Here is a 15,391-nt window from a genome sequence, read left to right as displayed (position 1 = left end):
ATCCATCGAGTTGGCTGGCCAATACAACCGTCTCTGAATTGATTTCAATTTTTCTCCATCACATGGCCCTTTCCACCCACAAAATGGAGCAGTAGTTAGGGGGACATACATAAAGTGCTAGTGCAATTATACCTGTTAAAAAAGATAAGAGAGATTTGATAGAGCTTGAGAATTACCCTCTCCACCCACTCAGCTAATAGTTCAGACAGAATAATGAGAAAAAGGATTCAAATTGACAGGGCGGAGGAGGATGGGAGGGGGAGCGGATGGATCAGAGCCTGACAGGAACGCTGTTTAAAATTGAGAGAATCCCAGTTAATTGAATACAGATCATTATTGTACCTCTATAGGTATATGACTCTCTAGTCCCAGAGGACCCAACTATTATCAAACAGAACAAATGAGATAGTTTGGGGCTATGATACTCACTATTCTGGCAAATATGTTGAAATGATATTCAGCCATTTAAGTAAGATAAACTGTTAGGAAATCTGTTTTAAGCAGCAGTGCCTTCTAATCATGAACTTCTGCAAATTTCTCAGAAATAAAAGGAAGCTGGGTGGAAAAGGTGAACAATTTGTGTAGAATTCACCTGTGGGAACAGTGAGTAAGAGGTTAATATGTAGAATAGCTTCCCTTTAAAGGTAATGGAAAAGGGCAGAATTAATTTAATCAAATGAAAATTAGGTACATTTCTTTTTGAAAATAACTTTTTTCGATATGTACTGATCAGAGATTATAGCAATACAGGACAAGTCAAGTCTCTGAGTGCAACCTGCCCTGATAGACTATAAGTTTTTGTTTTTGCAGTTTGTTTACTGTGATGGTCAGTCACTGAACACATTTAATAAAGGCAGCCAATGTACTTTTCACAAAAGAACATAATGACAATTTAGAAAGATCTCACCACAAGCAGCAGAAAGATTCAATCATTTTTCCCAGCAATATTCTTTCCAGACACTCAACCCCTAATCAAGTATCGCTCATATCTTTACTCTGTAAGTTCTTACACAACCAATGAGTTTGCAAACATTTCCTTGCAGTGGATTTCTGTATATTCACCACACGTGATTCCCTTCATTTCTCCCTAAGGCATACAGACAGAGGCTGATCATGGACTAATCACACTTAAATCTCAGAAAAAAAATACTCAAGGGTTTTTCCAGGTACTCTGTCAACTTTGAGACTGCTAAACAATGTACCTGCTGGTTCTTTTCTTCTAAACTAAACATGTCACTGATTTCTGGATTCATCACAGTACATTAGATCATTAATATTGAAATCACCTTTGACTGGGTTAATCACTGTACATCAACCTCGTCCCCTTGGATATCATTGCACTATTATGCCTTCTATATACCCATCTATTATGCCTTCTCCCTCTGTGGCTCATTAGCAAAGCCTTGCATTTGTTTCCTTACTGCAGGTCCAAGTCATGTCCTCATTTAGCCTCAGGTTCATTCCCCCTGCTGTGTCTTAGGTGGCTAGAGAAGATTGATTTATTTTCCCATTTTGCTCTGTGTCAAGGCTGACTCAGAGCCTTATTGTCTCTGCTTTGTAACTAGTGAAGATATCAAAAGGATTAATATAATACATTTTAATGCAACTTTTCAACCTTTATGCACAATGGCCTTTAGGTACAACACAAATCCAACACTGACAGGGCTTTTAAAGAACATTCAGAGTTACAGGAAGGATGAAAAATCTTCAATTCTTCATAATATTGATTGTACTCTCTGAATATGTAGTCGAACCAGGTTTATAAATAAATGCTGTTGACACTGCACCAACTAAAATTTCTTTAGTAGCATCTCCTTTCCAGCATTCAGGACAAAGGCAGAAAATATATGGGAGCACCTTAGCTCCATGTCTTAAACTTTCCTGACTTAGAGATTACAAAACAGTCCTTAATCATCCATGAACTCCTTACCTAATAGCATTGTAGGAGCATGCTCACTGCACGGGCAGCAAGAAGGTTCACCAACTACTTTTCAAGAGCGGCTAGATAGATATCTGGTAAATGCTAGTCTTGCCAGTGATGCCAACATCCCAAGTGCAAAACAGTTGCTTTCTCCCATTTCTGCGTCATCCACCAATCTTAACCCTTTCTCTATGGAAGATGATGATGCTATTTGGCCATGGTTCCTAGTTTGGGGACAAGCTGCCATTTGGCAGTTAGCAAAAAGTCCTCTTCTTCACAAATAATCTGGGATACTGAATGACAGCAGTGTATTCGATGTTCTATCTTACTACGTTCTATCTATGCTACGTTCTATCTTACGTTGCTCAAGCTCCTATGAGAGCAAAAAACCCCAAATGTAGCCATGCATTTAAAACAGAATGTTTGGCAAAAAGTTTGATTAACAGGTTCACTGGGATGGAATCCATTGATAATCTAGGACAGAGGTAGAATTGTGAACAATATAATGCATGCAACAAAACTGTTGCTAACCATATTCATCAGCTGAGTTCTCTCTTTCTAACTTTGAAACTCTACTGAAAGCTATTTCACACCGCCCACTCTCCCAACGTGTCTTTAAGTAAACAGTCACCAGTTTGGAATGCCCACCTACTCTAAATGATTATCATTAATTTCTGTGAAAAAAAACTGTTTGGCATTCCCTGTGACGCCTCTAAGTTTTGTGCTGTTGCCTCAAATTTCTGTTCTGTGGCCAAACTTCCCTTCTGAGCATTGGCTTTTCATTCTCATTAACTGCTTTGTTGTTTGCTCTTCAAACTGCCTTGTACTTTATGAATAAAGTGCACAACTTAGACTTTGAGTTACACAAACAGAAATTTTTGGAAAAGCTCAGCAGGTCTGGCAACATCTGTGGAGAGAAAACAGAATTAATGCTTCAGGTCTTCTTCGGAACTGGTCATAGTGATTGGTGTATATTCTGAAGATGGGTGTGGGGGGAAAGGGGCATGGAGCCTAGTGGGAGAGAACAATAGTCAGGCAGACAAAACAATGGGTAAATGTCAGTCTAGGAGAATCAATAGCTGCTAATGCGGCCTGTAGCTTGCCATGTGATGACAAGGCTATCTCTCTGAAGTCGAGCAGATGAAAAGCAGACTGGATGACTGCTTTGCAAAACACCTATGTCCTGTCTGCAAAAATGACCCTGAGCATCCTGCTGCCTGCCACTTCAACATACCACATTGTTCCCTGGACAACATCCCTGTCTTGGGCTTGCACTCAAGAGAACATTTTTCACTTAGGGACCCTGCAGCCTTCATGAACATAGGAGCTACGGTTAGTAAGTTTGCAGGTGACACCAAAATTGGACGTGTAGTGGACAGCGAGGAAGGCTACTTCAGAGTACAACGGGATGTTCATCAAATGGGTCAATGGGCTGAGGATTGCAGAAGGAGTTTAGTTTAGATAAATGTGAGATGCTACATTTTGGTAACACAAATCAGGGCAGGACATATACACTTAATGGTAAGGTCCTGGGGAGTGGTGGCAAACCAAGAGAAAACTATGAACAAAGGTTCATAGTTCCTTGAAAGTGAAGTTGCAGGAAGACAGGATAGTGAAGAAGGCATTTGGTATGCTTGCCTTTATTGGTCAGTGCACTGAGTATTCGAGTTGGGAGATCATGTTGTGGTTGTACAGGACATTGGTTCGGCCATTTTTGGAATACTGGATTCAATTCTGGTCTCCCTGTTATAGGCAGGATGTTGTGAAACTTGAAAAGATTCAGAAAAGAATTACAAGGATGTTGCCAAGGTTGGAGGGTTTGAGTTATTGGGAGAGGCTAAATAGGCTGGGGCTATTTTCCCTGGAGCATTAAAGGCAGAGAGGTGACCTTATAGAGGTTTATAGGGTAAACAGACAAGGTCTTTTCCCTGGGGTGGTGGAATCAAAAGCTAGAGGGCTTAGTTTTAAGGTGAGAGGGGAAAGGTTTATAAGGAACCTAAGGGGCAACTTTTTCATGCAGAGGGTGGTGCGTGTATGGAATGAGTTGCCAGAGGAAGTGGTGGAGGCTGGTACAATTACAACATTTAAAAGGCATCTGGATGGGTATATGAATAGGAAGGGTTTAGAAGGATGTGAGCCAAATGCTGGCATATGAAACTGGATTAAATTAGGATATCTGTTCGGCATGGATACATTGGGCCGTAGGGTCCGTTTCCTTGCTGTACAGCTCTATGACTTTATGACTCTAGGACTCAATATTGAATTCAACAATTTTAGGGCCTGAGCACCTTGTCCCATGTCCTTACCCCAACCCCCACACTCCAGGCCTTGTCATCACATATGCCGCTACCACAGCCAACTCATTTTCAGTTACTAATGGTCCACATTAGCAGCTGTTCATTGTCCCAAGATAAACATTACCTATTCCTTTTGTTTGCCTAATTGTTATTCTCTGCAGCTTTGTTCATCCCTTACTTATTAAGACACTCACTGTTTAGTGTAGATGAATGCACTTCCTATTTTAATTTTTTAAGAACTAAGCCATTTCAGATTCAACTATGTTGCAGTGGATCTGCAGACCAGATCACATAATGATGACAGACGTTCTCCCCGAAAGGACAGAAAATAAACTAGATGGGTCTTCATGACAATCAGTGTTCGTTTCATGGTCACCATTACTGAGAATGGTTTTCAATTCCAGTTTATGAACAACATTTAAAGTTAAAGTTAAACTCCATTCTCCTCCCTCCCTGACCCCATCTTCAGCATATATTAACAATCTTTTCCTAGCTACAATCAGTTCTGAAGAAGGGTCACTGGACTGAAAACATTGACTCTGCTTTCTCTACAGAGATGCTGCCAGACCTATTGAGATTTTTCAGCAGTTTTTGTGTGTTTCTGATTACCAGCATCCACAGTTCTTTGTATTTTTTGGATAGACTTTGAGATGTTCCTTTCAACTTCTGACTGGTCATAACAGCATGGGCTCTCAGATACCTTCTGGGTTTTACTCAGTAGTTATGGGGCTGGGACACTGCTCAACACAATGCAATGATCGCTGTTCAAATTTCAATAAAACCACAGATGCTCAGGGTTGAGGCACTGTGCTTTCCAATGTTGTAACATTTAGTTGTGAAGTTCAGACACGAGAAGAATATTTCAGCACCAGTCATTTAAAGCTCAATGATTGTTATGCAGTGTTTCCAGAACATTTCTAAATTTAAAATACTGTATGATTTACATAGCTGCTGATTGTTTTTCATCATTAGACACACTTCGTGTTAAGGATCCATTTTCAGCTTGCCAAATGAATTTGTTAGGCAAATGTGCCCTGATCTGTGTAGCACATAGCTACCCCAGCCTACTTTTATCCTTTTCTACACCAATTCAGCTGACTTGAGCATGGACGTGGTGGGAAGGGGGTGCAAGGAGAGAGGGTGCAGAGTCGGGGGGGCGGGGGCAAATCTGGATTTTCTACTTGCCGTACCTATAAAAAATAGCACCACGGCCTGTTTTCCATTATGGAGATGTTGTGTAATTTTCCAGACAGTCTACAGCGTTGATGCTGGATGAAGGTTAGCTGGGGTGTTACAAATTCTCTCCCCAACTCTTCTTCAAATTAGGATCTTGTATGTCAGTTTGAGAGGGCAGAGAGGGCTCCCCTGTTTAAATGCCTGACTTAAAAGATAGCATTTCTGACAGCGTAACAACTCTTGCTGTACTACTGTCGACTCGAGTCTTAACCAAGATTATACGCTCTTGTTGGTAGATTGCAGTACAGGGGTCTGACCCCTGAACAGAATGAGTTTGCTGATTTATTCCAGTTACTGGGCACAGCCCACAGCACTACACAGCAACCAAGTTGCTGCAGGAGTGTATCTGGTTGGTGACTGACATTTCTCTTATAAACAATTATCTCAAGGTGCCAGCTGTGGTTCTTCAATGCCATGTGGATTATCCAGTTCTTCAAATAGATGAGGTCAGCTCTGACCCAGTCCTGCTGACCCATTTGAGGTGTCCTGCATAAAGGGCCAAAGAATGGGCTCACCCACTACTCTGTTGTGGTGAGAGTTGGGAAGAGTTGGAGAGGAATCAAAGGGTAAATCCTAAAGTGGGCATAACCATACCTCCTTTAAACATGTGGCACAGTGGGCAATGGACAGGGCAAGTGCAGAAAGGCAAGGTACAGTTGTCACAGGACCATAAGGCTTCTCTCTCAAAGAGAGAGTGAGAGACAAGTGGTGGTGATTTAACCTGAGGGTCACCATGCCTCAGGTGAGGGTTGCTGTTAAGGAAGTGGGATTTCATGGTAATGTAAGCCATTGTGGGAATTGAACCCATGCTGTGCATCACTGAGTATTGTAAACTAGCCATCCAGCCATCTGAGCTAACTGAACCCACTCAGCAATACAGTTCAGAACCATCACTCTTCCATATTGAATCACACTTGGAGGGAGCACTGAGGATGTCAAGGGCATCCTTGTCATGAGAATGTACTGTAGGTAGGGAACTTCAGTGCCCATTACCAAGAGTGACACAGGAGCAGCAATACTGACTGAGTCCTGCAGGAAATTGCTCGTAGCCTGGGTCAGTGGCAAGTAGTCAGGGAGCCAATAAAAAAACCACACTTGATCTCGTCATCGCCACTCTACCTGCCACAGATACATGTCTATGTTAGTATCAATAAGAGTGACCAGAAAAGTGGTGTGGAGATGAGGTCTTTTCTTCTCATTGAGAATACCCTCCAGCGAGTTGTGGGGCTGGATTAAAAGGGACAGACTTTGAACAGATCTAACACCTCAACACTGGACATCCATGAGGCGCTGTGGGCTATCAATAGCAGAAGAACTATATTTTAACACAATGTGCAACCTCATGGTCGGCACATCCTTCATTCAACCATTACCATTAAGTTGGGGTATCAATCCTGTTTCGATGGAGAATGCAGGAGGGTATGCCAGGAGCAGCACTAGGCATACCTAAAAATAAATGATCAATTTGGTGAAGCTGCAATTTAGAAGTAATTGCATTGCCACAAATTGCAACTAATTGCAACAACATAAACAGCAAATAATAGACAGAGCCGAATGATTCCACAACCAATAGATCAGATCTGAGATCCTGCAGTCCTGCCGCATGCAATGTTGGTAGACAATTAAACAACTCACTGGAGGAGGGAGGTTCATAAATATCCCCATCCACAATGGTGGGAAAGCCCAGCACATCAGTGCAAAAGATAAGGCTGAAGCATTTGCACCAATCTTCAGCCAGAAGTGCTGAGTGGGTGATCCATCTCGGCCTCCTCCATAAGCCCCCAGCATCACAGATGCCTGTCTGCAGCTAACTTGATTCACTCCATTTGATATTAAAATATAATTGAATGTGTCAGATACTGCAAAACTATGGGTCCTGACAACATTCCAACATTGTTCTGTGCTCTAGAACTTGCCATACCCCTAGCCAAGCTGTTTCAGTACAATTATAACATGGGCATCTACCCGGCGACATGGAAAATTGCCCAAGTATGTCCTGTACACAAAAAGCAGGACAAATCCAACCCGGCCAATTATTGTCCCATCAGTCTACTCTTAATCATCAGTAAAGTGATGGAAGGTATGATCAACAGTGCCATCAAGCAGCACCTACTCAACAATAACCTGCTCAGTGACACCCAGTTTGGGTTCCACCAGGGCCACTCAGCTCCTGACCTCAATACTGCCTTGGTTCAAACACAGACGTAAGAGCTGAATTCCAGAGGTGAGGTGAGATTGACAGCCCTTGACATCAAATGACATCAAAGCCATGTTTGACTGAGTATGACATCAAGGAAGCCCAAGCAAAGCTGGAATCAATGTGTATTGAGGGAAAACTCTCCACTGCTTGTTGTCATATGTGGCACAAAGGAAGATGGTTGTGGTTGTTCGAGATTAGTCCTCTCAGCTCCAGGACATCTCTGCAAGAATTCCTCCAGGTAGTGTCCTAGGTCCAACCATCTTCATCTGCTTCATCAATGACCTTCCCTTCAACATAAGGTCAGAAGTGGGCATTTTCTCTGATTGCGCAATATTCAGCACCATTCATGACTCCTCAGAAACTGAAGTAATTTATGTTCAAATGCAAATAGCTCTTCAGCATTCAGGTTTGGGCTGAAAACTGGCAAGAAACATACATGCCAAACAAATGCTTGCCAACAGCTTCCTCCAGCAAAAAGAATCTCATCATCACCCCTTGACACTCAATGGCATCTCCATTGCTGAATCCCCCACTATCAACAACCTGGAGTTTATCATTGACCACAAGCTGGACTTACCGCATAATTACTGGGGCTACAAGTGTAGGTAAGAGGCTAGGAAAGCTGTAGGAGTAACTCACCGCCTGACTCCCCAGAGCCTGCCCGTCAGTTAGAAGGCACAAATCAGGAGTGTGGTGGAATTCTCCCCATTTGTCTGGATGAGTGCAGCTCCAATAGCACTCAGAAAGCTTGACACCATCCAGGAGAAAGCAGCCCGCTTGACTGGCACCGCATCCACAAACATTCACTCCCTCCACAACTGAAGCTCAGTAACTGCAGTATGTACCATCTACAAGATGTACTGCTGAAATTCACCAAAGATCCTCACACAGTACTTCCAAAACATACAACTACGACCATCTAGAAGAACAGCAGAAAATACAAAGGAACATCACTACCTGCAAGTTCCCCTCCAAGCCACTCACCATCCCGGCTTGGAGGATATATTTTGATCAACCTGTTTAGAGATGGTATAAGACACCTCTGGAGCACATGGGTCTTGAACCCAGGTTCTCCTAGTTCAGAGGTAGGGACACTACAAGTGTACCAAGAGAGCCCCATCATCTGACTTGGAAATAGATTGGAATTCCTTCATTGCCACTGAGTCAAAGTCCTAAACTCCCTCCTTGATGCCATTGTTGGTGTATCTACACCAAATGGACTGCAACTTGATAGAGGTGTACAAGATGATGAGAGGCATAGATAGAGTGGATAGCCAGAGACTTTTTCCTTGGGCGGAAATAACTATCACAAAGGGGTGTAATTTTAAGGTGATTGGAGGAAGGTATAGGGGAGATGTCAGAAGTAGGTTCTTTACACAGAGAATGGTGGGTGCGTGGAATGCACTGCCAGTGGTGGTAATAGAGTCAGATACATTAAGGACATTTAAATGACTCTGGGATAAGCACATGGATGATATTAAAATGAAGGGTATGCAGGTTAGTTTGATCTTAGAGCAGGATAATAGGTCGACACAACATTGTGGACCGAAGGGCCTGTGCTGTGCTGTACTGTATTCTAACTTCAAATTAACAGCTCACCACCACCTTCTCAAGGGCAATTAAGGATGGGCAATAAATACTGGTCCAACCAGTGATATCTGTGTCCAGTTATTGAATTAAAATAAAATTCCAACACTAGATCTTTCACCTTCAAATTTTCTTGGTCATCTGCCTTGGAACTGTTCCAAACTAGCCAGTAAAAATAGAAGGAAGTTCTCCCAAGGAAAAAAAAATATTTAGAATCCTGAACTTGGGCATTACTGTACTCTTTCAGTATAACAACGTTTTATCCCTAAACTGAGTCTTAATCTGCTTCTCCAAAGGGAAAGGTTCAAGTGCTAGGAAGCAGAGAACAAGGTAGGGTGGAGAGAGAATGAGTAGTAAATTGTATGGAGCAAAGCAGATCCCCTGACCAGTTATCAAAACTGCGTATAAGTTTACAGGAGAGGGTTTATCTAATGCCTCATTCTCCTGCCAGGAGTTGTGTAACCACTTTAAAGACCTTAGTATCAGCATTAGTTGTGATCACAGTTGCTACAAAGGATTTTGTCTTCCCTCTGAAAATGGCAACCTGTCTTCGAAATGAAAGGAAAGAATAGAACTTACATGTAGCATTCTTCATGGCTAATTCTCTTGATGTTTCTTTATTGCAGAGTAACTTTGTGGCATGCATGACTGCAATATTCAAGCAGATGGATAATGAGCATTACTCCAATTATTTGGAATCCTTCCAAACAAATCGAGATTTGGTGGTGAGTAAGACTTTTCTATCACGAATAAATGGGCTGTTGTATGGCTACATGCCTGTTATGCATCAATCTATGCACCTCACTGATGGTGGAGAAATGATAAGGTCATCGTACACAAATCCAATCTAACTCTTTGGGGAACATAGGTTCAAATCCTGCCATGGCAGATGAGGGATATTCAATTCAATTATTCAAGAAATCGGGAATTGAAAGCTAGTTTCAATGCTGGTGACCATTAATCTATTAGCCACTGTCATAAACAAAAGGCCATCTGCTTCACTAATAGTCTTTCTGGAAAGACATTTGCCATCCTTGCCTAGCCTGGCTTATGTATGATTCCAGATTCATGGCACTGTGATTGACTGCCAAATGCCCTCTGAAATGACCCCACACACCACTCAGTTTAAGGGCAATTAGGGACAGATAATGAAAGCTGAGCTTGTCATTGATGCCCATCCTGTCAAAGAATGTGAAAGGCTAGTGGGTAGCTATCGGACTCCTGTGGCATTATGTCCCCTTGAGGTGAAAGCAGAGAACAAGTATCCTAGAGTCCATGTCAGCTTTACTGTCATCAGTTGTGACACATCAAAAGAGGTGGCTTTGGAAGGGCTCTGCTATCAGGAGCTGCTAATACAGTTCTGAGGAAAGGTCTCTGGACCCGAAATATTAATTCTGATTTCTCTCCACAGATGCTAAGCTCCTCCAGAAATTTCTGTCTTTGCTTCTGATTTCCAGCATCTGCAGATCTTTTGGTTTTTATTTAGCTGCCGATATTTGTCACCTTAAAGTATTTTTCTAAAGAAGTTGCTTGTCATCATTGCAGCTCAAGGAACGACTGAGTTTATTCAGGAGTTTTGATGAAGCATACAGATCTGTGCAACATCCATGCAATCTCAAGGCAAGCAAGGGCTCAAAAGATAAATCCTTCAAAAACCCAAGGGTGTTATTTTAATGTTGGACATCACACTGGGAGAATCTGTTAGCACAGAAACACGCTGATGTTATAATGGCATATCAGACGTGCCAAATCTGCTTTTACGTTCTCATGATGAACTAACATTTGGGGGACACACCCCAATCCCTGTCAATCCACAAACTCATAAAAAGTTGGCAGATTAGGTTGGTCGGGAAAGTCGCAGCAGAATGGAAGTGAATGTGGGAATTGCAAAGCCAGCTTCTTTGGACCAGAGAACGATAGATCCAAGTATTTTTGAAATGGTGATAAGCTTGGAACTGTGGAGGATGTTCTGTATAAAAGCCACTGTAATCGAGTGAATGAAAGTAAAGAAATTTGTGTGAATGTTTGTCTCAAGGGGTTGGAACATAGGATTTGTATTTGTATAGCGCCCTTCATGCACTAAGATGTTGCAATATACTGCACAGGGCATTCAAGAACAAAACCTGATTCGAAAACATATAAGGAACTGTAAGGACAGGTCACCAATAACTCAGTTAAAAAGGTACCATTTGAAGAATGCCTCAAAGAAGGAAAGAAAGGTGGAGAGGTTTAGAAAGGGGTTTCCAAAGCAAGGGGCAGCATAAAGGTTGTTTGCAGAGCAAGGGAAAGGACTGGTTTCTGGGCCCCATTTCTCCCCACATCCACTTTCACACATGACAACTTCTGTTGAGCACCTTCGCAATGCATTCTGGAGGAAGTAGAATACATTGACCAACAAAACTGTGCCCATTTTTTTGAAGAGAAATCCTGTCAGTCCTACCCCAATGCTGTACTTGCTCATTAAATTCTTATTTTTGCCCTCCAAGTATTTATCTAATTCCCCTTTCAATGCTAATTTGAATTTGTATCTGCCACAACATCATAGAATCCCTACAGTGCAGAAAGAGGTCAGTTGGCCCACCAACCCTCCAAAGAGCACCTCATCCACATCCACTCAACCTGCACAACCTTGGGCATTATGGGGCAATTTCCCATGACCAATCCACCTAGCCTGCACATCTTTGGACTGTGGGAGGAAACCAGAGCACTCGGAGGAAACCTGCACTGACACGGAGAGAATGTGCAAACTCCACACAGAGAGTCGCCCGTGGACAGGAATTGACCACAGGTTCCTGGTACTGTGGGACAGCAGTGCCAACCATTGAGCCACCGCGTCACCTGTCAGGGACAGAGTACATTCCAAATCTTAAGTACTCTGTGTGTAAAAGATTTTTGTCGTGTTAGATAACAAGGTGCAGAGCTGGATGAACACAGCAGGCCAAGCAGCATCAGAGGAGCAGGAAGGCTGACGTTTCGGGCCTTCTTTGGTTATTTTGCTAATCAAATTAAATATAATTAGATCTGAGCTAACTGATTGTTGATCATTGGCTCATAGGGAGACAACACCAGCCTCTCTGTAATCCCTGAACCTTGGAATCATTTTAGTGAATCTCTTCTCAACGCTATTCAAAGCCTTCACAAACTTCTGGTGCCAAGGATCGGAAACCAAAGGCACAGTGAGGTCAAACTATTTCATATAGGTGCCTGCAAAATGTTTTTCCTTTGCACTCTATGCCTCAATGAAAAATGCCCACTGTAAGCTTAGGTTTCAGTATGATACAGTTCACAGCCAAGCCTTTGTCAGACAATTACTCAGTTGTTTATATTATGCAACCTGCTCCATTTCTTTGAACCCGAACCAACGGCAAAATATATTCTCTTTCAAGGGTGGTTCTTGAGATTTTTTCAGATACTACTGCTCAGTTGTCAGGGGCTTTCTTATTCATTCTCACTGATACTGGCTGGTGACACTGCCATGCAGTAACAATGCCTTCTGAAATTGAGTTGACATATTAGATTTGCACAAAAGCCGAATTAGAAGAATTTATCAATATTCTCAAGTATCAATTTACATTAAACTTCCCCCTCTACCTCTTAAAGTATTCTCCTTTCTCGTCCCCTCACATCTTGTAGCATCCTTTTCCCAACACTCTTTGCAAACTTCTCCTTCCCCATTCTCTCCCCACCATTCCCCAACTCTTTACAGCCTCCTTCTTCATCTCATCTCTCCTGCACCCTCTGGACCTAGCCACCAGTTACCCCCACATGCCCAGCACAATGCCCAGTTCCATACTCGAAATCTCCTGAGGCCTGGGACCCTGCTTGACAACCCCTGAGGCCTTGATGCAATGGACCTGCTGCACATAGCCATTCCATACTGCTTCTCCAATCATAGGCTGGCTCTCTCCCACATTGGATGTTGATAGGCTCACTCATGAACCTATCAGCTTTGAATCTGGGATAGAAACCACCCATGATTGGAGAAGCATGACAGAGGCGGACTCTCTGATTGGAGCAGCCTTGCAAAGAGCCTTCTGTCTCTATGATGTCAGGTGGAGTTGGCTTACCTCTGATTGGTCACAGTCATAGCGAGGTCAGTGCTGCCTGAGCTCAGACCCGCTAATGACACAGACCCCAGTGATTCACACCGCTGGCACTACCCCATGCTGGGTGCTGGTTGCTTGGAGATGGTCCAGAAAGTTTGTTAATCTCTCCTGATACCAGAGGGCAGAAGGGAAGATTGTTCCCAAATGTGCATTTGTTTTTGCAGAAATTTCATAAAATGTTTAGTCACAAAAGTCATGAAAGCAGCTTCTAATAGGTCCAAGTGTCCCAACTCAACATCTTTTTAAGGGTTGTGCAGAGCGTATGCTTGTACAAGATTTATGCAGATTACAAGTGGGTGGATTTGTACCAGAATAAAATAATGGTTTAGTTGGATCCGATCTGGAAGATTTCTTACTGTCTGTGTGCCTGACCTCAGGAAAGATGTTTTGACCTCAGGAAAGATGTTTTGACCTCAGAGTTTGGCAGCTGATGTTAGTGGCTTGAAATGGAAAGTAGGAAATCGCTGAGAGCGAATGTACCTTTGTCTTGACAAGCCTGCTCCGCCAAACGTTCTTAACCTATGAGCTTCTACGTGTACTTGTTTCCTCAGCAACTTCCTAATGTTTTAATCATGAATTTCTGGAATACAAGACAAAAAAAGAATAGCAGATGGTTATTGAAGTGGATAAAAATAAGAAAATATGTGTTGGAACAGGGATTTTGAAGCATGCACTTAATTAATAGGATCTGTTTTCCTCGTAGCTTATACTTACAGGCAGCCTCTTAGCTAAAGAGTAGCCAGTCCCAGGTTTGTTTTGCACCCAAGATCAGACAAGATCACAGGGTGGTCTGAACCATAATCTAAAATCACAGAATTTGCAAATCTCTGTATTCGTTCTGGAGCAGTTGATTAGAAGCAATAGGTTTAATGCTGCTGCATTGGTAAGTTTCATAAGTACAGCGTTATAGCAGTATTGGGCATCCTCACTCTGAAATATACATTTAAAAGGAACACTTTATGAAAGATAAACAAATAGGTGTGAGACCACAGAGGGAGAGGCGCAGAACTTTACAGGCTAGAACTGGGGTGCGAGAGGAAGTGAGATAACAAGGTGTAGAGCTGGAAGAACACAGCAGGCCAAGCAGCATCAGAGGAGCAGGAAAGCTGACGTTTCAGGCTTAGAACCTTCTTCAGAAATGGGGGAGGGAAAGGGGGTTCTGAAATAAATATGGAGAAAGGGGGAGGCGGATAGAAGATGGATAAAGGAGAAGATAGGTGGAGAGGAGACAGACAGGTCAAAGATGTGGGGGTGGAGTCAGTAAAGGTGAGTGTAGGTGGGGAGTTAGGGAGGGGATTGGTCAGTCCAGGGAGGACGGACAGGTCGAGGGGGCGGGATAAGGCTAGCAGGTAGGAGATGGGGGTGGGGCTTGCGGTGGGAGGAGGGGATAGGTGGGAGGAAGGACACGTTAGGGAGGCAGGCACAAGCTGGGCTCGTTTTGAGATGTGGTAGGGGGAGGGGAGATTTTGAAGCTTGTGAAGTCCACATTGATACCATTGGGCTGCAGGGTTCCCAAGCGAAATATGAGGTGCTGTTCCTGCAACCTTCGGGTGGCATCATTGTGGCACTGCAGGAGGTCCAGGATGGACATGTTGTCTAAGGAGTGGGAGGGGGAGTTGAAATGGTTCGCGACTGGGAGGTGCAGTTGTTTGTTGCGAACCGAGCGTAGGTGTTCCGCAAAGTGGTCCCCAAGCCTCTGCTTGGTTTCCCCGATGTAGAGGAGGCCACATCTGAAACAGCGGATACAATATACCACATTAGCAGATGTGCAGGTGAACATCTGCTTGATGTGGAAGGTTTTCTTGGGGCCTGGGATTGGGGACTGCTTTGCAGAACACCTACGCTCGGTTCGTAACAAACAACTGCACCTCCCAGTCGCGAACCATTTCAACTCCCCCTCCCATTCCTCAGACGACATGTCCATCCTGGGCCTCCTGCAGTGCCACAATGATGCCACCTGAAGATTGCAGGAACAGCGCCTCATATTCCGCTTGGGAACCCTGCAGCCCAATGGAATCAATGTGGACTTCATAAGCTTCAAAAT

General features: G+C 43.2%; 1 protein-coding gene across 1 annotated transcript in view; it reads left to right on the top strand.

The window, feature by feature from the left end:
* Positions 1-15,391, top strand: part of LOC109937103 (dedicator of cytokinesis protein 2-like) — a 587,118-nt gene that overhangs the window by 385,518 nt on the left and 186,209 nt on the right. Inside the window, exon 26 of the mRNA XM_048603933.1 lies at positions 9,868-9,966. Within this exon, the coding sequence (XP_048459890.1) occupies positions 9,868-9,966 (99 nt within the window). The remainder of the gene's footprint in view (positions 1-9,867; positions 9,967-15,391) is intronic.

Source organism: Rhincodon typus, chromosome 12 (genome assembly GCF_021869965.1).
Source record: "Rhincodon typus isolate 14 chromosome 12, sRhiTyp1.1, whole genome shotgun sequence".
NCBI lineage: Eukaryota > Metazoa > Chordata > Chondrichthyes > Orectolobiformes > Rhincodontidae > Rhincodon > Rhincodon typus.
This window is presented reverse-complemented; position numbering and strand designations above follow the sequence as displayed.